Source organism: Ornithodoros turicata, chromosome 1, assembly GCF_037126465.1.
Source record: "Ornithodoros turicata isolate Travis chromosome 1, ASM3712646v1, whole genome shotgun sequence".
Lineage (NCBI taxonomy): Eukaryota > Metazoa > Arthropoda > Arachnida > Ixodida > Argasidae > Ornithodoros > Ornithodoros turicata.
The window spans coordinates 21972481-21994309 of record NC_088201.1 but is presented as its reverse complement, the minus strand read 5'-3'; the positions used below and the strand labels follow the sequence as shown (position 1 = coordinate 21994309).

The 21829-nt window shown below is 46.9% G+C and overlaps 1 protein-coding gene across 3 annotated transcripts in view; it reads right to left on the bottom strand.

Moving 5' to 3' along the window:
* Positions 1 to 21829, bottom strand: part of LOC135377631 (Krueppel-like factor luna) — a 199729-nt gene that overhangs the window by 161969 nt on the left and 15931 nt on the right. The window contains exon 1 of one of the 3 annotated variants that reach the window (XM_064610196.1): positions 9470 to 9537. The exons of 1 other annotated variant lie outside the window; for it this stretch is intronic. In XM_064610196.1, coding sequence (XP_064466266.1) covers positions 9470 to 9523 — 54 coding nt within the window. In that variant the 5' untranslated portion in view covers positions 9524 to 9537. Of the gene's footprint in view, positions 1 to 2868; positions 3060 to 9469; positions 9538 to 21829 lie in introns of those variants that run through there. One more of the 3 variants, XM_064610200.1, reaches the window with a different exon arrangement.

Genomic DNA, 21829 nt, shown 5'->3' with positions numbered 1-21829 from the left:
GCAGACGATAGGAAATAAAAATAGTCTCTGTACCCCATCTTGCTGTCCCCTCCCTGTTAACAGGGATATGAGAGGCCCGCATAGAAGATGTCACTCGGGAGCCTCGCAAAGTCTACGCGGAGTAAAACCGCTCATACCTGTCTCAAGCAGCGACGAGTGCACTTGCGTAAGCTGCTGCGCCCTCAGGGCTTCTACTTCAAAAGCTTTTCACGCAAACTATGAACGCGGACGAGTTCGTCGACAAATATAGAGGGTTTTACGTTCCAGATTCTATACCAGTGCAACATGCAGCACGCTGTTCTTGCGTAGCTTTTAGACCCATTCGATTTGACTGCCACAAGCTACGATTTTACACCCCGTGCCACTCCTCGGGTGTATGCGTGTGCGCCGTAACAGCCGTGGAAAAGCATCAACTGAAAGGACGTTTACTATTAAAGTACAAGCAGCGGCATCCCAACCATTCGTTCGGACAATGTGCACGACGCATGTGGCAATGATATACACCCTTGTGCAAGCAAATGGAAAACATTGGGAAATTGACGCACGAATCGTCAACACGAATCCTACAGCTGGCTAACCTTTTCAGTCACTTTCATCTTCAACAATGTTTGTCCAGAGTGCGCACAAGCCGTGTTAATGCAACAAACCAAGGGCGACGAAGGCCCCTCGCCACGGGGGGAGGGGGGGGGGGGGGCATTGATGCTGCTAGTATATATATTCATTGGCCACGTAACAAATTCTTCTCGCTGGGGTGATCAAAACACCTGCTGCCGAACGTGCAAACCGTTCCTTCTTTCGGCGATGTGCGACAGCGAACAGTATATATGTCATCATGTGAACTTTCTACGAAGCAGTCACGTCTGACCTTCGAGTGTCTGCGTTCGGACGCTTTTCCGCACACCTCTCTCTCTCTCTTCCCGAGTTATCCCACTCGGCTTCCTAATTCCTTGTCAGAGGGCTATGTTTCCCTGGAGCAAAAATTTCGAGGTCGCCATCTCTCTTCGTTTTTTTCTTCTTTCTTTTCATTTTTTAACAGTTCGAACTGCTACCAATAACAGTGAAATATTTCGAAGACCACAGGACTCGGAACGAAAGCTGGCTCCTGCTGGAGAAGGTCATTCACCGTCGGTGGACTGCGATCGATACGCTAAGGCTGGAGAACTCTAGGAGTTCCTCAATCCTTTAGAGAGCGCGTCCTCGTGGCGTTCAAGGCAAACTCGAGTTTCACATGAAACCTGGCATGCGGTGCATCTGTCTTGCTTGATTCAGCGCAATGACTAGGCCGGCTCCTGTAGTTCCTCCAGATTGGTTGTGCTTCAGCCAAGGAGGTTCTCAGCGAGACAGCAGCTATCTCGGACGAAGTCAATGGGGTGAAACTGGATCATTTGCAGGGAGAGGAAAAATGTTGTCATAAAGGCAGTTTTGTGCTGGCAGTGTCTGGAAGTGTTCTTGCACAGCAGTGTCAGTAATTAGTCGCACTGTGTGTACTATGGAGGATAAATTGCTTTCTTGCAGAACGCGGCACACTTTCCCGAATCACGCGTGACAGAGCGGAAGATACTATAAATACAAGTGTCAGTATATGAGTAACAGGCAGTTACCAAGTAACGCAAGGGACAAACTATTAAGGTTTTCACCATATTCTGCTTTTGCAGAATATGCTTCTGCGTATGCGTCTGCTTGACTAGAAAGAAAAAATTGTCAACCTTCAAGAGGGAAAACTACTCTCGTAGCCTGCTTGACAACTTTTCCAAGCCTCCTCTCGTACAACTCAAAGTAGTTTTCACGGACGAGATCGTTCTTTCTTTTCTTTTTCTTTTTTCAGTCACATCACAGGCGTACATTCAATTCAAAATTCTCTGCAGCAAAAAGAAACGACGGAAATTTGGAAAGTCATTACTGCTCCGAATCTTCGTTCCTTTGATACGGATACTCGCAATACTGGCATGTTTCGCAAGTCGTTACCATCGTATAATGGGCTTGCATCCAGGGCCGCAACAGCAAAGACTGCGCCCGCCGGCCATTATGCCTCCCCCGTCACTCAAACACGGCGCTGCTCCTTCGTATCTCTGTCTGATAATGCAATGAACGCGCAGTCATCAGTCAGGGCTAACGGGCTGGAATGAAATCGTTGTGGATGGCCTATCTCCGTGCGATTTGTGGCCGCCATTCATTTGCATAATTCACCGAGAAATTTCCTGGTGGCGCTCACACACTGTCGACTCGCTGCACCTGTTTCAGGGATCCAAATATGCCAGAGTTGGGGCGTTATAGACGTCCAACGAAGGGCACATAACACGCTGGAAACGATGGGGACGATTTTTAATTAAGTACGAAGATGCAGGTATGCCTCGGAAAGGGAGTGAGGCAATTCGCTCCTTGGTCAAGATGGTAGACTGATAAATTCGCCGAGGAAGTACTTCGAAAGATTACTAACTAAAGTGGCAAAAAAAAAAAGTTAAATATTCGCCAATTAAGCGAAACAATATCACGATGTCCCAATCCTTCGCGCGGAAGAAGTTTGTAAGCACAATTCATTATCTATTTGTCAGCGTGTTGATACGTTCGTGCCTTCTTGCGTAGAATACTTTCCACGTATAACAGTGACTGCCAGAAGCAGTCACCTAACGTATCAATTTACGCATTTGAATTTCGCTGGATTAATGAAGCGCGCTTAGGAAGTTGGGAAGTGCTAGTTTGCATTTCAAAGGCTTACTCACGAAGAGTTGATGCATTTAATCGGCGCTGAATGGCGTAAAATCTCCTGGGTGTTCAATTAAGCTTTTCGTGCCGCCACTTAAAAGTTAAGCCACGGGAAACGGTTGCTAAAAGGAAAGAGGTGGTAATGTATGAAGCGGGTCAACTCACCGATGGCTCGCAAGCATTTTCAATATCTACGTTCCAGTAAATCTCACCGCCAAGACGTTGTACTGACTTCCAACGTGCCGCATCAATGCCATCGCTTAGTTATACTGACTTTCGGTTCCTATGAAACGCGACAGACTGCGGGGCCTGCTGACTGCCGGCATCGTACACCGGCAAACCCCAAACGGCACATGTACGGAGTGCATAGGGGCGGACACGTAGTTGTTTCTCCTGTTATCAGTTCGAAGGAATGAAGCACTCCACTTAATAACACATCCCCCAGCCACCCCGGTGAAGTTTCAGTAGATTGTTCTACTTGTGACGGTGCAGTGTGATGACCTTACTAGGGAGTTTTAGCAGACCGGAAGGAAGTTCACGATAACGGTTCGGAAAACATGATAAGCCAATCGCCTTATTCCTTCAAAGGTGGCTCACGTCACCCCCACCCCCCGTTGCCGATCTTCGATTTGACAGCCTCCTCCATCGTATGTTTTTCTTTTCTTCAAGTGTCTCCGATTTACTAAAGTTCTCTATTAGCCCACAGGTGGTGTCAAGTTAGGCTATATGACTACTCCTGGGCCACATTCACGGGTCACGTGGCCTACACGCAGAGAGACCCTGAAAGTCACGAGAAACCACTCTGGAAAAATGAGATGCTTCCAGTTTTGGCTACATAGTCGGACGACAGCGGCATTTGAATACACGTAGCTAAATGACTTCGGCATTCAGCGCACCGTTGGTCTGGGACAATAACAAAGCACTAAACGAGCGAAAGCAACAAGAGGAGAAGACGGCGCGTATTACAATATTCCGGGCTCTTATTAAGGGCTATGCACAAATCAACCCTCCCCCATTTTTGTTTTCGGTATTTCACGTCAGCTCAGAGCAAAAGAAAAGGTTCGCAAGGTCACGCTGACACTGTTTCAATATAAACAGTAGCGTACGTTCTACGTACTTATAGTGACGGACACCCACTAAGTACGACAGCGGCTGATACCGCCCCGTTCACGTTCAGGCAGCATTGTTGTAGAACGCGGCTTCTCGCGGGCGCCCAATTAACGAAGCATTGTTCAACTGCCAGCAGAACTTGAAGCCTTCTTTACAACGAGCACGTTCTGGCAATTCCCCCAGAGCTCCTTTCGCCCTCCATTGCCGTCCAGTGCAGCGATACAATTGGCCAGGAAACAGACACTCTTCAACGGTACGCTTCGCTACAGTGTAAATTAAATACACCGTTTTCTCTCCGTTTCAGGTCCGCTCGTCAAAGGCAGTCCGCGTGGCGCAATCAAAAGGAGGAAGGTATCACAGTTCGAGGTAACTCGTTACTGTAACTAAGTTCCTTTTTTTGGTAACTTGTAACTTAACTCGGTACTTTTGCGCCGTGGTAACTTTCAGAGGAACTCGTTCCTTTTTTAGGTAACTTTGCCAAAGTAACTTAAGTTAAGTTCCAAGTTACTTTTAACTCGATTTTCACTCACGTCCACATATTTTCTTGCTTTCTCTCCAGTTCCTTCATGGCATTTTTTTTGCCATAAAACGTGATATTCAATCAATTACAGTATTTTATTCAGGAAGTAAGAACCGCTGCCATTGAAATGAAGCTGAACCATTGTGCGCCCACAGGGAGTAAGATGCAAAACGTTCGAATAGACCCCTACCAGAGAAACGTCATCATGACATAGACAGACTGAAACCGAAACAAATCGGAAGGAGAGGGCTGGGTTCCACGAACGGGCACTTGGTCGCTGCCTCCCATTGAAAGAAAAGTAGGACCGAGGGTCGCGTCCTTTTAAGGGACCATATCGTAATCCCCTCAAGACCGTGGCTCTTGGGCGCGACTTTGTTCACCTCTAGCTTCGAGCGTAGTTCAATTCTACCAAATTTTGGCGCTGTCGAACACTATGACGTCATTTGTTTACAAACAGGGAGAGGTCTATTGTTGGACATAAACGAAAACGATCTAAGCGTGTTGCACTCCTCCGCAGGCAACTCAAGGTCTAACTCAACTGCTCACGCGCACTGCACCTGCGTAATGCTATTTTGTGTCCGAAGTAACTTGGAAGTAACTCGTTCTTTTTTTAAGTAACTCAGTAACTGCGCGTTACATTTCAGGCTGAAGAACTTCGTTATTAACTTAGTTACATTTTGCACACGGTAACTTAACTTGTAACGAGTTCTTTTTGACGGGTAACTTCTCAATCTATGGAAGGTAAACACAGCAGCATAGCGTCTGGCTTTCTCGGCGTTCCAGTCAATATGAAACACACCTGCCTCACTCTCTGTTTACGATGATAACTGTTGTTTACACCCTGAGTCGATATCCCCAGCGTTGTCTTTTCACGTCCAATTTCTCCCACCAGCATCGCGCATCTTTAATTTGTGTTTTGTCGGCCCAGGACGCATACTAACCCCCCCCTTGTCCCCCGCTCCTTCCTGCTGTCCTCTCTCCATCTCTCCACGGCTGTACGCCGCTCAAAGCCACAGCTGCTTCGCGGCGCGAACACGGAATAATAAAAAATAAAAAACAACAGAATTGCGTTTTGAACACCGTACCACTCAGACTGTCTCGAGGCAGAACTTGAGTTCCGACGCCAAAGACTCCCCCCCGTACGTGAAATGATATATGTAGACTAACGGGGAAGTTGGTAGTTGTTTGTTAGCAAGATTAGATTGTTAAAATTCCTGCCCATGACATACCGATGATGTCATCACGAGAAGCTGGTATTTAAAGTGTGTGTTTGTGTGTCAACAATAAACTTTCAGTGGGGAGAGTACGCAGTTTCTGTTGTCTGTCACTTCTCCCTTGTGGTTGCGTCCTTTTTGCTGCGTTTACTTGTGCTACTGTGATATATGTCGTGGTGCAGCTTGATAATGTCCAGGATGATAGCTAAGAAACGACGAGGCTCCGAAGATAGAGCAAGAAGAAATAGAGCAAGGAGACAAAAATTGGAATTCAGTAATCTGTCATGCCCAAGGAACTGCTGCATATGTTGACTAGTGTAATCACCGAGCGCACGTGCCCGCCACCCGAGCTCGACACAAGAGCGGTTTCCCTAATGCTACATGTCGTCTACTTTCTGTATGCTGTTATTTCATATAAACGATGATTCAACGGGCAATACGAGCATCTCAATGTATCGCACACGGAGCAAGAGTTTGCCCTGTGCTAACTACACCCACTTTCACTGCAGAACACAACTGTTATTCACTCACCATCATCGAAATGAATTGTGTGCGCTTTTTCTACCGTTCACCTGGAAGCAAAAATACTCGTGATTCACCTCGCAAGGAAGTTTGCCAAGCGGGTGCTGCGAATGGCGTATTCCAAGTTGGAATACGCCATTTCTTAATCTTGTGCGTACGAGTCATAGCTGCAGTTGGAATTTCCAACTGTAGCTATGACTCGTACGCACAAGATTAAAAACTTGTGCACCGCGAATACACATGCACTCTTTCGTTGCCGGAAGACACGACAGCATGCAAATAGCGCAGATGCGAGGCCGGGAAAAGAATTTGCAGTTCTTCCATTGAAAACAAACCTTGAAAAGAGCTTCCCTTTGGAACGCAGCGCGCACTTGCGTTCCGAGAGGCACGCATTCATGAATAATCCTCTAATTTGAGTCTATAGCTTCGAAGGCTGATCACGGATACGTTCCAATATTTCGATGTTCTAGCGTCCACCGACACGAACGGTGCGATTCATTTATAAAACGACTCGCAAGCACTGCACACGTGCTCTGGGGACCTAACAAGAAATGTTCCCTGGCTGCATTGCGTAATCCATGCGCCGTGAGCTACCCTGCAGTCCCACACACGACTGAAAGGATTGGACGTCTACTCCTGTTTCAAATCAGAGTTTAAACGAGGCAAAGCTATAGAGGCCATGATGATCTGAGTATCGTAGCAGTCGAGATATTGCGTGAAAAAGTATGCGAAATTCGCAATTTCTTTGACAAGAGCGCAGTTGTTCTCAGAAGTTGGCCGTGATCACGAATGGTGACGCGAATACAATGAGGACGCATAACGTTGTATGGATGCCATCAATGCAGAAACTCCGTAGAACAGCAGCTGCCCTTTTAAGGAGTAAACGAACTTCATCTTCCCCCTTTCTCTCACTTCCCTGTCCCCCCGAGTAACTTGCCACCAGTCTAGGCAAGCAGACCGCTCGTCTACCCAACGTTACCCCCCTCCCCTCCCCTTCCCTTCCCTTCCTCCCGCCGCCTCTTTTTGCAATCGTGCTCCTGCCGTTTCGCGTGAACTGTTACGCAGTGGATAACACACGCGAAAAATAAAAGATCAGGCATCGATATCTGCCTCTAGCGTCATCGTTTTCTTTGCCTCGAATATGCAGGCTACCATAGTTTCCGGGATGCGCATAGGTGCTTTCTACTTGTTGCTCGCTTATTATTACTGTTACTCGCGTGATGTGTGCTTCATACAACGGAAGAGCCGTCGCGAAAGCACTGCTATGTGAAAAAGCAGACACTAATAAGCCGAGGTGGTACGGTAAACACAGCGTGTGATGAGAGCACCGCTACCTAAAACTGCCCGCAGTACGCATTCCTCGCGAGCGGAAACTGCCGTCTGTTGTTAGGCGCTTGAGCTGATGTACGACCGTTACTTCCGCCTTTCTTTCGTGACACCAGTCCAAACATGGGAGGGCGCGTACTTCCGCAGAGAGCGCATACAGATACTTTGCGCCACCGAAAGAGTTGAGAGCATCTTCGATGAAAACGACATACCTATAGAGGGCTATAACCCCAAGAAATCGCATTCCTCGGAGGCTCAGACACTCATCATTTCTGCTCTGGGCAGACCAGTGGGACCGCGGCGGTGGCGCGCGTCAACCATCGTAGTGTCGTCCGCGTAAATCGCATGTCGTCTGCATAAATCGCACTTGTCGTCGCTAACGAGCCTCATAACGGGACATGGGGGCCGCATACGTTTCGCGGGGATATTTTTTTAGGTGCCCGCAACGCAGGTGCGCGCCACATTTCATCTCCGTTATTAACGAAGCAAAAAAAAAAAAAAAAGAACGCAAAAGAAGCCCCATTACGTAGCAGAGGATCCACAAAGGGCCCCGTGGGGAGCCAACCGAGCGGCGTCCGCCCTCCATACACGATATTCAAGTACGTGCACAATCAATGCGCGCCCTGCAAATCGCCAGTGACCATGCCTGTCATATGTGGCCACTTCGTGAACACAGACTTCGCATTTCATCGATTGGCTTCCCAGGCCAACTTCAATTTACAGGCGCAACTTTTCAGAAACTGCTGTCATGTGCAGTTCAATTAGTGTAATCGATCCGGGCGTACTGTTAAAGACAATTCCGGCTGTGCTCCTACAGATTTCCTCAACAACCCATAATTGTGGGCCCACCATTCTCTCCCTCTCTCTCGCTCTATCCAAAGCTGGGTTTTGCATCGAGGGCACCACATACAAAACATACTCCGTTGACGAGCTTAGATTAAAACCCTTCGACAAAGGCATGCGTTTTGACTAGATACTCCGTTTATGAAATACTTGTGTGGATGCGGACGCAGCTGTTTCGAATACAGTGTTGGCCCTTGACTTTCCCGAGTATTAGAGGCGGAGGCCCCACGCGAAAGTCAAAATATATGAAGCTGTACTCTTGAGTACATACGCACCTAAGCAAAACTCCCTCATGAGCATGCTCACTCATGCTAATGTGGCGAATGAACCGAGCATGCGTGGGTAGACGGAGAGCTGAACGGGGAGTGAGTGAGCACGAGTGAGTAAATGGAGAGCTAGGTAACGAAAGACTCCGGATAATTGCGGGCGCTATGCAGATCAGCGGGACGCGTACCACTAAGTGGATCCCTCCACCATTATCATCCTTACCATCACAATAGTACATTAAGTCCTTCTTGATAGCCGGAACAGTTCCAATTACAGCATAAGAGCATGGGCAAAAAGCAATCTCATGGTCAAAACAGATACAGCTGCTACAGCTCCCCGTTCAGCTCTTAGGCACTTGCGGCTTTGTCTGTATTTGTCCTTTCTGCGTGTTCCAGCCTCAGAACATCAATTCACACCATGTCCTAACTGCTCACTCGGCAACAGCAACACTCATAAGCATGCTCACTCGTGCTCAATGCGGCGAATGAGCTTAGCATGAGCGAGCAAATGGAGAGCTGCGCGGGTGGTGATTGAGCCGGAGTCACAAATGCTGACCTCTGCCGTTGTTTGTTGACCCGTTGATGCCATAATGGCGATCAACTGCAGAAGCTGACTCCCCTCTACGCAGCATATCTAATAATTCGACTATATCCTGTAAAGTGTATCTGCTTTCTTTTTGGCCCTTGAGGGCACTACCATAAGCAGCAAACGTTCCACGCTTTTAGAGACCCATAATTACCCGTCCCATTGGTTCCATGAAACAAGGAATACTGGAAACAGCTTTGCACACCCCGTTTTGGGGGCCCCCTTGACACGCTACGGACACACCTATCGAGAATTCCGAAATTATACTATGCAGACAACTGTAAATTTTAAACCGGAAAGATGGCGAATAATCGAATGCGCGAAAGTCAAACCCGCGAGAGTCAAGAGCCAACCATATAGTTTCACGTTCTACGTTTACCGTTTGGTCTTTGCCTGAGGACAACACAAACGGCGCGGGATCATTCCCATGCATGAGGTTCGCACAGAGCAGAACTGGAAAAGGCCTACCAACCCAATGAAACCTCCTCCTCCTCGATCAGTGGCACTACAGGAGATGAGCGAGCCAGTCGAAATACAAACAAGCGAAGGAGCAAACGTTTCCTCGTCGAGCCATCCGGCGATTGTTCAGTTAATCCGAACCACAATCGATGGCAGACCGTCATTTATCTGTCTTAGGACGACGGCCAAATATTCTGCGAGAAACCGGTGCTTCGTCCTATGTGTATACACCAGATTAGAGCGATCGGGAGATAGACGAAAAATATACACCGCATGTGTTAACGACAGGGGGAAGCATCTTCGCGCGAAATTCATGGGAACGACTGGGTATGAAACAGAAAATGTCAAATGGTCCGAATTTTCGAGTCCCACGTTCAAACGTTGTGCGGTCGCTATCGAGGAAACAAACACTCGCTTGAAGTGAATGTCACGGGTTGAATACACCATTCATCCCCTTCATTCCGTTTTCTTGTTCGTCACGGTACATGACAAGTGTGAAATATCGCAGATTTTTCTCCTCATATGTGCATGAATCGAAATATGCTTCGAGAGTTCCCACATTTTGCAGAATGCCCTCATTTGTACGAAAAATATGGAAGATGATGGTGCTGAAAATCATGATGTTCGTGGTCAGAGAGGAATGAAGCAGCAAAAAATCCCTTTGCGCATATCAGCAAGAGAGGGAGAGAAAGGAACTTCTTACGATGCGCGTGACAGTCGTGTGAGCTCGGAAGACCATGTACATAAAACCGTTTGCTCTCTTTATACTCCTTCATAAATAGAAGTAAATCATATTTCCTACTGCACTCTTCCCCTGGTAAGAAGGACAAGTCCTAATATGGCCGGATTTCATGTGCCCAGAACATTAGAAACTTATTTAAAAAACGGGTAATGCCATGTAGTGTGCCGACTAAACTTTCCGTCCTCGGAACAGGCAAAATGGAAAAGGAAACGACAGATCCCCAATGTGCTCTTGGACGATGTGACACAGCGCTCATTCTTCACCGAAGGTTAAATGGCTCCGAATATAGAACTATAGACGAATGAAAACGTCAAACCCGACTCCATATTATGATTTTGCAACAGATGAAGGTCCATCCTAGCACGTTAGTCCTCCCTACGCTAACCTAAATCATTTAACGTAATTTCAGTACTCTCAGATTCCCACAACCAGCGACATCCTGTCCTGATGATGGCTCCGAGTGCATTTACGTCTGCAGATCGCAATCGATTGCTGCATGTGGCATTTTGCAACTCATTCAATACATCTCGAATATGTTAGCAAGCCTTTCAGACAAGGGCTAATGAAACAAAAACATTAAACACTGCGGCTCACGCTACGAACGATAACCTCCTTGGGACATGTAACAGGCTAATGTACACAACTATCGATGTTGATGTTGGCGAAAAAAAAATAATATGGAAAGGTTGAATTCGTCGCACAACTGTTAGGATGTTATATTTATTTTTATTTGGACGCTACGTATCAGCATCACTTTGTGGATAATGCTCCGTTGTGACAGAAACAACCCTCCTCCCATTTAGCTGATCTGGAAGCTTTTTTTTTATTTCTTGTTCTCCCTTAAGACTTTTTATAGCCCGCAATTACTGGAGCTTTCTGGAGATGCGCTCTACGTTTACCGCATACTCTGGTGATCTCCGAGAAACGAAGGCCTTACGACGAGCGGGGGGAATACTGCATAAGTCGCGCATTATTCTCCCGCACAGCACGGACCTTCACGCGCCGACAAGTAAAAAACCTTCAGCTCCCCACAGCGGGCACATGGTGCGGAGCGTGCCACACCACCTTTGAGCACTCTCTCCGTGATCACAGTTCGTCGTGGAGAGCAGAGGTGCGCGCATGCACAATAGAGCAGAATCTCGGATTAGTTTCTATCAACGTCAGAGGTGGGCATCCTCACGAGGGCAGATGACGCTAAGAGCGTCCTCACCCTCACCTCACAGACGTTGTGATGGGGAGAAATATCCACCATAAGATTGAGGTGAGGTGAAGGCAATTTTCAGAAAAGACTGAGATGAGGAAAATTTTCAGAGGAAATAAGCCTTTGTGGCAAAAATAATAATAATCAGGGGCTTTACGTCGCGAGACAACTGCGATCATGAGCGACGCCACATTGGTCGGGTCTGCGGATGAATTTTGCCCACCTGAGGGTTCTTTAACATGCGCCGAAATCTCGACACCCGGCACACCACATTTAACGTCCCTCGCGGAAGACGGCGTGTCTGAGCAACTTGTTCCTTTCCACCAAGTTGCCACCGTCCTCGGCCGGGTTTGAATGCGCGATCTTGGGATCAGCAGGAGGACACACAACCGACTGAGCCACCGAGGGCGGCTGTGGCAAAAAAAATAGATCAGCATATTAGTTAATAAAAAATATCAACTTGTGAATTAGTACAAATAAGCTGAACCGGCGATAGCAAAAATTACGTAAGCATGTGGGATATTCAGAATTACGATTACAGGACATCGAGAGAGAAACTCTTCTTGCACTTGACGGCTTTTCTAAAGAACAAGCTGTTCTTGTTTCGTCCCAGGCGGTGTGCTTTGTTTCCGCAGGTGAGACACCAGAATCTGTAGGTTCAGAATCTGTAGGTTCTAAGAAACCGTAGAAAATGCTTAAAAAGAAACCCCTGCTGGCAAAACTGAGGTGAGGACTAAGATCATGAGGGACTTTGCCCACCCCTGGCCAGCATTACCTGTGTAGCGCCCGGTGGAGGCCCACTACGAGGTTAATGCTCGACGTACATCGCCCCCTCATACGTCAAATACTGACGTATGATATACTTGTATTCCAAAACCCTTAGAGCACTGTATGGCCTCAGAACAGGTATTAGAGGCCACCCTCGCAAAGAGCACCGAGCCGTGCATCGGCAATACTCGGTCTAGATCAAAAGCTGTTAGTCATGGCGGAAGCGAAAGACACCCATAGCTGCCAAGAGGATGAATGAGTCGGTACTACATGCACGGACTGGCAACTCGCCATCATCGCCACCCCTTGTTGTGAGCCATACGACGGCTACCCATCTGTGGCTACAGCTAAGCCATAATGTCTCACCGTAACTTCATCCCGAAGCGCTTGATGTAACAAATAGTGGACACAGCAGGCACCTGAGGTCGACGTCTTTCCCTTCAACGAAATCAGCCTCAGCACTTGCCAGTTCAGATTGGCGATGCTTCATTGCACTTAAGAAAGAACAAAAATTTTTGCTAACGCGCCCGTCCACATATTTTGGCTCTATACTTGCGCGCACGTGGTTCGGCAGTCTGCACATTTCCATTGAAAAATGCGCACGACTGCTCCCACGCCACGTCGGCAGCTTCCGCAGCGTTGCAGGCCATATTAGATCGCGTTTATCTGTAGTGCGTCCCACCCAACACCTGCTCACTGGAAAATCTACAGTGACTCCAAATGAACATTAAATGCATTAAATTACGTCACACCAGCGGCATGGCCGAGCGGGTTAAGGCGCCCCGCTCGTTGGTGGTAGCCAAGGTCGTGCTGAAGACTGGGAGGTGGTGGGTTCGAATCCTACCAGCTATAGGTTTTCTTAGGTTTTCCCTGGGTTTTCCGAAGACTTTCCACACGAATGTCGGCACAGTTCCCCCTGAAGTCGGCCTAGGACGCATACTAACCCCTCTGTCTCCCACTCCTTCCTGCTGTCCTCTCTCCATCTGTCCACATCTGTACGCCGCTCATAGACACAGTTGCTTCCCGGCGCTAACACGGAATGAAACAAAAATTACGTCACAGGAGCAGATTCGCTGGGTCTGGTGACGTACGACGCAGTAATGGTACATAATCCGGTAGCAGCGGGACAAGGACACGACATCCAGTTTCAATGGGTCACTGCGGCATATATCCCGGAACGAGGCCGAACGACGAGCCCACCTGAGTGACAGCTATGGGATTCAGGTTACGCTACATTTATTTCACTACAGAGACATAGCAAAGAGGACGATAGGCGCACTCGTGGAACGGGTGTACATGACTATTTGAACCGAACCACGCTTGTGTGCAAGGTCCTGACCCTGAGCTCCTGATGCTACGTCTTATAGGCTGTCTTATATACAAGAGCCATGTCTCCCATGACTCGGGCTCATACTTATTCCTTTATAGCAGCTGCCTCCTGTTCAAACTCGGGAAGATATATTCTACCGTTTATAGTGATACAGTAGATTATGCAAAACATATGATTCAAGGGTGCTCTAAATCCGAATAGACCAGCTCCAGTGGCATTGTGGTTCAGGTGACCGCTTTCCACGCCGCAACTCTGAGGTGACGCGGGTTCGAATCCCCGCGCCGTCTGTGCTGTTTGGGGTTTTCTGGCAGACTTTCCAGACAAATATCGGCACAATTCCTCCTGAAGTCGGCCTAGGACGCATACTAATCTCCCATGTCCCCCACTCCTTCCTGCTGTCCTCTCTCCATCTGTCCAAGTCTGCACGCCGCTTTTAGCCACAGTTGCTTCGCGGCACTAACGTGGAATTTTTTTTAAAAATCCGAATGACCATCGTCATGCCTTTTGGAATAGTCGTTAGCCCACCTAAACAACCGACCATTCAATGCAAGAAAAGTCCCTGCTTGCTGGCCCGTGAATCAGCAAGTCCCCGCAATGCCCGGAGTGTTTAAAGCAAGCAACCTCATATCTGTCACTGTTCGTCCGCGGACAGAAGCAAACCCGAATGCTGTAAGGATCTTAAGAAAAAAATCTTCCCGGGAACAGCCCCGCAAAGGGTACTGCCCCGACGACCGTTCAGGATAGACATCGGTGGGCGTTATTTTACGTTTCAGTGACTGCTCTTTCCTTTTTTTTTTTATGTGTTTATGCTGAGTATGAGTACTGGAGCAGCCGGTGTCCATGTTTCCGTTTCTAAGTAAGTGTAACTGTTCTGTGTAAGTCCCCCAACAAGGAGATTATCCAGAAGAAAACCGCCTAGCCACCTATAAGAGACCAACGGCACATGCACGTGTTTAACTTTCCTGTTACAATGTGTACGCTATGTTTCCCAATACAGTAGCTGCTGATACTGTGAGACACGATGTGTTATCGAGCACTTCGCTACTTCTACACATTGTGTCACAACATGGTCTGATATCACGTTGTGGTGGTCACTTCCACTTTATCATTTTGTGCGTTTAATATAGCCTTAACTCGTAACTACTCCTTGGCTTCTATGCAGTCGGGAAAATGTTGTTTCACCGATGTACTGCTTTGTGAGGAACCCTGTAAGGTATTCGTCCCTTGACAATTTGAACCAAAGGCACGCTGACGGACACGCCTCCAGCACAACGCGATCCAAGGAAGTGCTCAGGTACGTCAGAGTATTTCGTGTCGGTTTCGTGTTGTAACGCCGCAGACTTGTGCCCGTTACCAAAAAACAGGAACTAAATACCGTTACCCGTTACTTCAGAAAAAAGTAACTAAATACGTTACTCGTTACCAACATACAAAAGTAACGAGTTCTCGTTACTCACAGGTAACGAGTTACTTTTACGTTACCGCCACATAGTTAAAGGAGCCACCAAACATGCTGTCACTTGCCTTCAACTCTTTATTAATGAGGAATTGCACTCTCGAATTGCAATTGTCCCTCGGTCCTTTGCCCCTTGCCTCTTGCCTGGACTTTCTCCCTTCTTTCCGAAGTGGGGGTGATCGGAGATTATGAAAACACAAGAAAAGACACCTGTTTTCGTGCCACCGATCACCAACGGTTCCCAAAACCAGACGTTTAGCTGCGTCATAATTTAGGGCGCCCAGAAGCTTAGCAAAGAGAATAAAAGCCTACGAGACTAAACGCGTTTTTTGTACCCATAGCATAATTGGTGCCCAATCTTGGAAAGGAGTGATGCTCAGAGATTACTGAAACAAGGGAAATAACAACACATCCAGCGAGGGTCTGCAATAATACTTCGAGTCACATGTGGTCGTGGGTCACGCATTGCGCCACACGGAGTGCCGAAATGTGCTCCATTGCGCTGAAGAAAAGGAACGAGTAACGTCGGTAACGCGTTACCAATTTTTGTAACTGATTCCGTTACTATTACAATTTTTGAAAAAGTAACTGAATCGTTACTTCGTTACCAAAAAAAGTAACCGTTACCAAGTAACGAGTTACTTGTAACCAGTTAGGCACAAGTCTGCTGTAACGGATAACTATTATTATTTAGTTACACAGTCCGAAACTCGGTCATCCCAAAGCAACTGACGTGAAGAAGCAAAGTGTGTCGTCCGTGTCCATTGGCTGTGACGAGTGCAATGGCTGATAAATTTCGACGTCTACGATTCTACTAGCCAGGGTTTCATCTGAATAGCCTAACGACATTGTCATCATTGTCTCGTATCACGGTGTATTCTGGACTCCTCGTCACGTAGGTGGCGTTGCCTTTGTCCAAAGCCCACGACCGACTCATACGTGAGAATGTGTGTAACTCTGTCGGTATGTCCCGTCACAGTGCGAAATGCTATCCAGGAAACGTCTTTGCCGCATAGCTTCTAGGTATTTATTATTGGCTGTGGGCTGCTATCAACTTTTCTCGGAAGTGCATCGCCAGGAAGTTCAGAGTTATGTCTCCAACAGCAGTCGGAACTCTATAGCGGTAATCATCGATAAGGTACCGCGCGGGACCATGCACTTCGGTACATCTCCGCAGGTGCGATAATTGGTGCTCGACGTCAGGTCTGGGTGAAATTATTTCAGCGAGTTAGGTCACGAATAAACGTCACACTTTCCGTAATGCGCAACATTTAGTTCGTCGAAAATTAAATTGAGACGACGGCAATTTCTCGTTACTTTTTTTCCCTTTTGTTGTTGTTTTTGTTTTTCTGTAACGCTCAAATCCAATAACATCAAAACTGAGACAGAATGCACAATATAACGAGGTGTTTCACGCAACACGAAGAGCTCTTACAAAAGTAGAGGAAAGGTGGAACGTAGAAGACAGCGCACAATGGAGCGTGTCCTAAGAGGTCTCGAAGGCTAGCCTCCGTTGCCTACGTGAGATACTGCGGTGCTGTTTCAGCTACCCTTACGGCCTTGAATTTTATCGACGTGAAATGCCACGTCTTATATTTGAAACAGAAATATCTATAAACTGAAGAAGCCAGGCGTTCCAAAGGCAGGAGAAAAACCTTCTTTACGTTTCTTTTCTAGGAAACGGGTTGTTCAGAAACCTACATCTTCGTAGCATGATGACGCAATGCCCACACTGAGAGCGTTCCGCGCACCAAAGTTATACTACAACTATCGGAACCTGACCCGAAATATATATGCAGGGTGTTTGCTCTAACGTGTCCAGAAATTTTATTTAAAGCGAGCGATAAAAGAGAAACGAGCGCTACTTTTCATCTACTTGACTAAGAAACAGGTGCTACAGGTGAAGCAGTACCTGTTTCTTACTCAAGTAATAGAAAAGTACCACTTGCTTTCACTTTTATCGGTCGCTTTAAATATAATTTCTGGACACGGTACAGCAAACACCCTGTATATATATATATGGATCGATATCCCTGGAAATTAATGTCCAAGGAAACGTCTTCGTAATGTTTTCTACATAATGGATTTTTAATATATCTTTAGTGACATACCTTTCACCCCTTTGAAGTCACTAATCGCAAGTCTGCCCTAACTGAGACGTTCTGACGAAGCACGCAAGGGGAAGCCGAGCCCTTACTTCGTTTTATGGGCTGTGTTGGCGAAGATGTCGGAAGGGCGCCATCTTCAAGCAGGAAGACTGTCATGACGCCGACGCATGTATGCCAAGGCCGGCCATGCATCCACAGCGCGCGGGAGTCAGCCAAGCGTAGCGCCGACCGTTGGGGCTCACATAATCAAGCACTGCGTTTAAACCAAACACGAGACAGGCTGTCTCGAGTTGGACACCGTACAATGAGGACGCTTGCTTTCGAAACCATCACCGGAGGGTCTCGTTCCCGCAGCGAAGTATGTGTGTATCCACCGTACTGTGTCACCAGTCGAGGCGCTTGAGATGCCGCAACATTCACTATGCAGTTCAAACGCATTTGGTGTTCGTAAAAAACTACAATGACCTACGAATATTATGCACGTGCAACTAGTCCGGCACCCACAAATACTTTTTAGAGGACGATATAGTGTGAAACTAAGGTGGCGTACACTCGAACTCGGGAATCACGGCATCTGGCTTCTCTCTCTCTATTTCTTTTCATTACAATGGTTTCCGCTAAGTGCTTTCTTCTCAATTGTGTTCCTCGGTTGTTACTGCCGTTCGTCAGTGCATATGGGACTTAGCCCAAGCGATGATAAGACAAAAACATCCAGAGCCCTCCGTTTGCTTTCCTTTTTGTGTGAGTTTCAATCCATCTGAACTGAGAACGTCTACTAAACTTCAAGAACAAGAAGAAGAAGAAAAATAGCTCTCAGCAGTCGGAACGAGCTTTTCTTGAAAAGATGGAGTCAAATAACATGTTAGAGGTGAGCATTCTTTCTCATATTCAGCGACCTTTGTACCTTTGGGGCACTTGGAGAATCGCATAAAAGAGACATCCGTACAATATTCCCGACAAGCGTACATGCCCACTGTAATAAATTTCGCGCAGTGAGTTGGCAAAACAACCCTACAATATAATTCCGATAATACCAGCGTGAGTCACCGTCGCGGAAGTGAGAAACACAGCACCTGCTAGAGCGAGACACATCCCTATGCGATTTACTGCATCCGCAGCAGGAGTTGGAAAGCGAGCTACGAGAATACGACCATCGTTGTTTCGCTGCTGCATGACTGCGACCGCGTTCTATTCCCTTCTCTAATTACGGATTTACAAAGCAACCTCGTTAGCGTATCGCAATACGTGTGTGACACAAGCGTAAGTTTAGTCGTGTCACGTGGCGATCGCTACATGCTGTCAATAAGCTTCTCTGGATCCGCGCGAAAGGGTAAAGAGAAATTCGACTCCGTCTTTCCGATTAATGCAGCTGGCTCGATAAAAGCTTGCGCAAAGTGCGACAAAGTGTTGTGGATGCACTTTGCGTAGTGGTAATAGAGAGCTGAAAGCAGATTTCTTCCGCTACTTGAGTGCAGCAGTAATGTTGCAGGATTTGAATTGCTTTCCTTTGTGTCGCACTACAATAATACAAGTAAACAGCACGCAATACTCCCCGGTGACCGTCTGTGGACATGCCGTCTGCGTCAGTCAATCGCCGCAGAGGCATTCTGTTGCTACCATGGCTGCCCATGCAGCTAACTACGGCCATCAACACACGATCGTGATTCCTGAACTCTTAATGAGTACGTCACATCGTCTAAGCGATCAGGCTCTGTTTACTCTATAGGTGACGTTGCACCTGCTCGGCACTGGACTTTAGTTTAGTCCGTATTAGCACCGCGAATCAACTGTGTCTATAAGCGATGCAGCGGCGTGGACAGATGGACAGAAGACAGCGGGAAGGGGTGAGAGGGGGTTAGTATGCGTCCTGTGCCGACATCCGTCTAGAAAGTCTCCCGAAATACCCGGGGGAAACCTCAGCCACTGGTAGCCTGTCGTTCGCATGACCTTCATGATCGGTACTATAGATATATCCTGTTGACGGGAAGACATTTCTCTGGTTCTTGCTACAATATCTGCAATGTTAATATTTGCGTTATTTGGGCTGATTTGTATTCGCTTTTAACGAAAAATTTTACTTCTGGAACATATGTTTGTACTATAGCGCCTCCTAATTGATCATAACAAGCACCTGGCCCGCGCACTACGCTAGAGTTATCTGGTATGACTACATATTAATTGGCGTGAGCGTTCCGAAGGGGCCTATATAGCTTTGATTACCCTGGGATACTTTTAATACTCTATCTAAAACGCTGTTCCATATTTCCTATATGTACGTCCGATGAGATTCTTGTACATGTCTTGCGAAACAAAGACAGGACTAAGGACACAATTCATCGTAACTTTTGCTCAATTTACTACTTTTTTTTAAAGAATAATTTGAGGCTAGAGCTTTTTTTTGCCAAAACACGGCTCATGAACTCAAAGGTTTCCGAAGGAACGAGTAAATTAGAGCATCGGAGAGAATGCTTCCATGGAAGAGGCAGAAGTTTATGCGAAAATTAATGCCGAACCGTTTAATGCAGCCCCCGCTCTTAAAGTGCAGGGCGTCTATTGGTCTAGCCAACGCTAACACAGACGGAATGTCTATCTTTCTCTCCGTATATGAACATGACGTCAACTTCCGGACAAGATTACTCATGGCAGAGCGCTCCCCGGAGCACTCCCCGTAATGGAGATGCCCCACTATTTGTTATAGCTCGGATAAATAGTTTTTGTGTATCACTGGGAATAGAGTGATAGGAGCAGTGGAGTAGAGGCCTTCCCACTTGATCTGGCAGGCTCCCAGATGCGGCGAGTTGGTCGCCACAAGGCTGCACGCTGCACTGCGACTTTCCTGAGTACATGACATTTCTTTTGTATTTTGTGAATAGTGGAACTGAAGATATTTTGGGAAGCATGATTTTAAGAGTTAGTGATGCGTACCTTATTGAATGTTTACCCGTTCGTTAAAGTAGTGTCACTTTGAAAAATGAAATGTATCTCGTCCGTTAATGGACGCGTTCCTTTTTTCGATGTGTATTCAATGGAAAACCGCGAGGATACTGTTTCTACATGTTGAAAAGCACGGAATGGAGAGGTACAAAGTACATAGCTGCCTCTCAACTATATCCGGGGTAATAGGGTCGCATAACAGGTTTAAAAATACACTATTGTTTACGCTGAATGTTTGCACTGAACGCAGTGCAAACACAACGCGGAACAGTCGGTGCCACATAAGCAAATGGTTGAATAACCTCGTAACCGTTCCCAAAGGATCCATAAAGTACCAGATGTTTTTTTATTATTCCGTGTTAGCGCCGCGAAGCAACTGTGGCTATGAGCGGCGTACAGACGTGGACATATGGAGAGAGGACAGCAGGGGTTAGTGTGCGTCCTAGGCCGACTTCAGGGGGAACTGTGCCGACATTCGTCTGGAAAGTCTTCGGAAAACCCAGGGAAAACCTCAGACAGCACAGCCGGTGACAGGATTCGAACCCGTGTCACCTCCCAGTCGCGGCGTGGAAAGCGATCATCTTAACCACTATGCCACGGGAGCTGGTAGATGTTTTTTTGGTTTCATCCCAATATGCATTTCACACCTCAGATACTTGAACACACAGGCAACGCAACAAACTGATCTAATTCTTGTAATTTTCTTTCTGTTTTGGGGTATACGGTGTGCACCGAGCTCTGATAACAAAAAAGGGAACCAAGCAATTCTGATAGAGAAATGGAATGAGTGCAGGCCTGTTTCTGGAACACGGATAAAAAATAAAAAAGAAGCCTAACTTATTCTGCGTATACGGAAGAGCTCGCAGTGGGAAAACACTCAGAAAGAAACGTCAAAAAATTGCGTCTTCCTTTCAAACAGATTATATCGACCAATTCCTTCACTTCTTTCCACGTCGACACTTGGATATTCGGGAATGAAATTTCATCTTGTAACGCGTTGTTACCGAAAGAGCCAGGGTTATATGCACTTCAGCTGGCGCTGCCTCTGTCAAATCATGAGTGCGGCATAGTTAAGGCGATTTTTGTACGTGCTGCAGCGAAATGAAAACCATAATACGCGGTCGCTTTTCAATATCGAGTTACACTTGAGTGACGATGAGGGAGAGGAGGAAGGAACGGCATCCATCCTCCATCGCGTTGTGGTCGCGTGGAAGAATCTTTTTCGTTCAGTTTTCGTTTGCATGAGATAGACGTCGTCAGCGATCGAAATTCCGAATGAGACTATTCCAAGAGGGAACGTCGTTTATATTATCGCACTTCATTAAATGGGTTTACTACCCGTCTATTCGGTATAATGACAGTTAAGAGTGCAATGTATTTGCTGTGTGATACTTGCCTACACGACGTATTCTAGTTATCCAGCAAATACATATATCGCATTTGGCCACGATTTCCGTTTTTATTACGACAGCTTTATAGGGCCCAGCAACGTCGACATCCCTGTAGGTCCGTCCGTAACAGTTGTGGTGAGAGAATACACGAAAGAAGAAGTTACAATGGCACCGAAAAACATCAGGATCGGAAGATTGCCTCCGCATTTAAACGGGTTTGGCAGCAAAAACGAACAGCAACTTTATTGCGGTGATGATGACTGGGGTGTTTCGTCGCCACAAGCGATTCTCAACCGCGAAGATGCAGCCAATTTTTATTTTTTTCACGAAACAAAAGGAATCTGCACCAA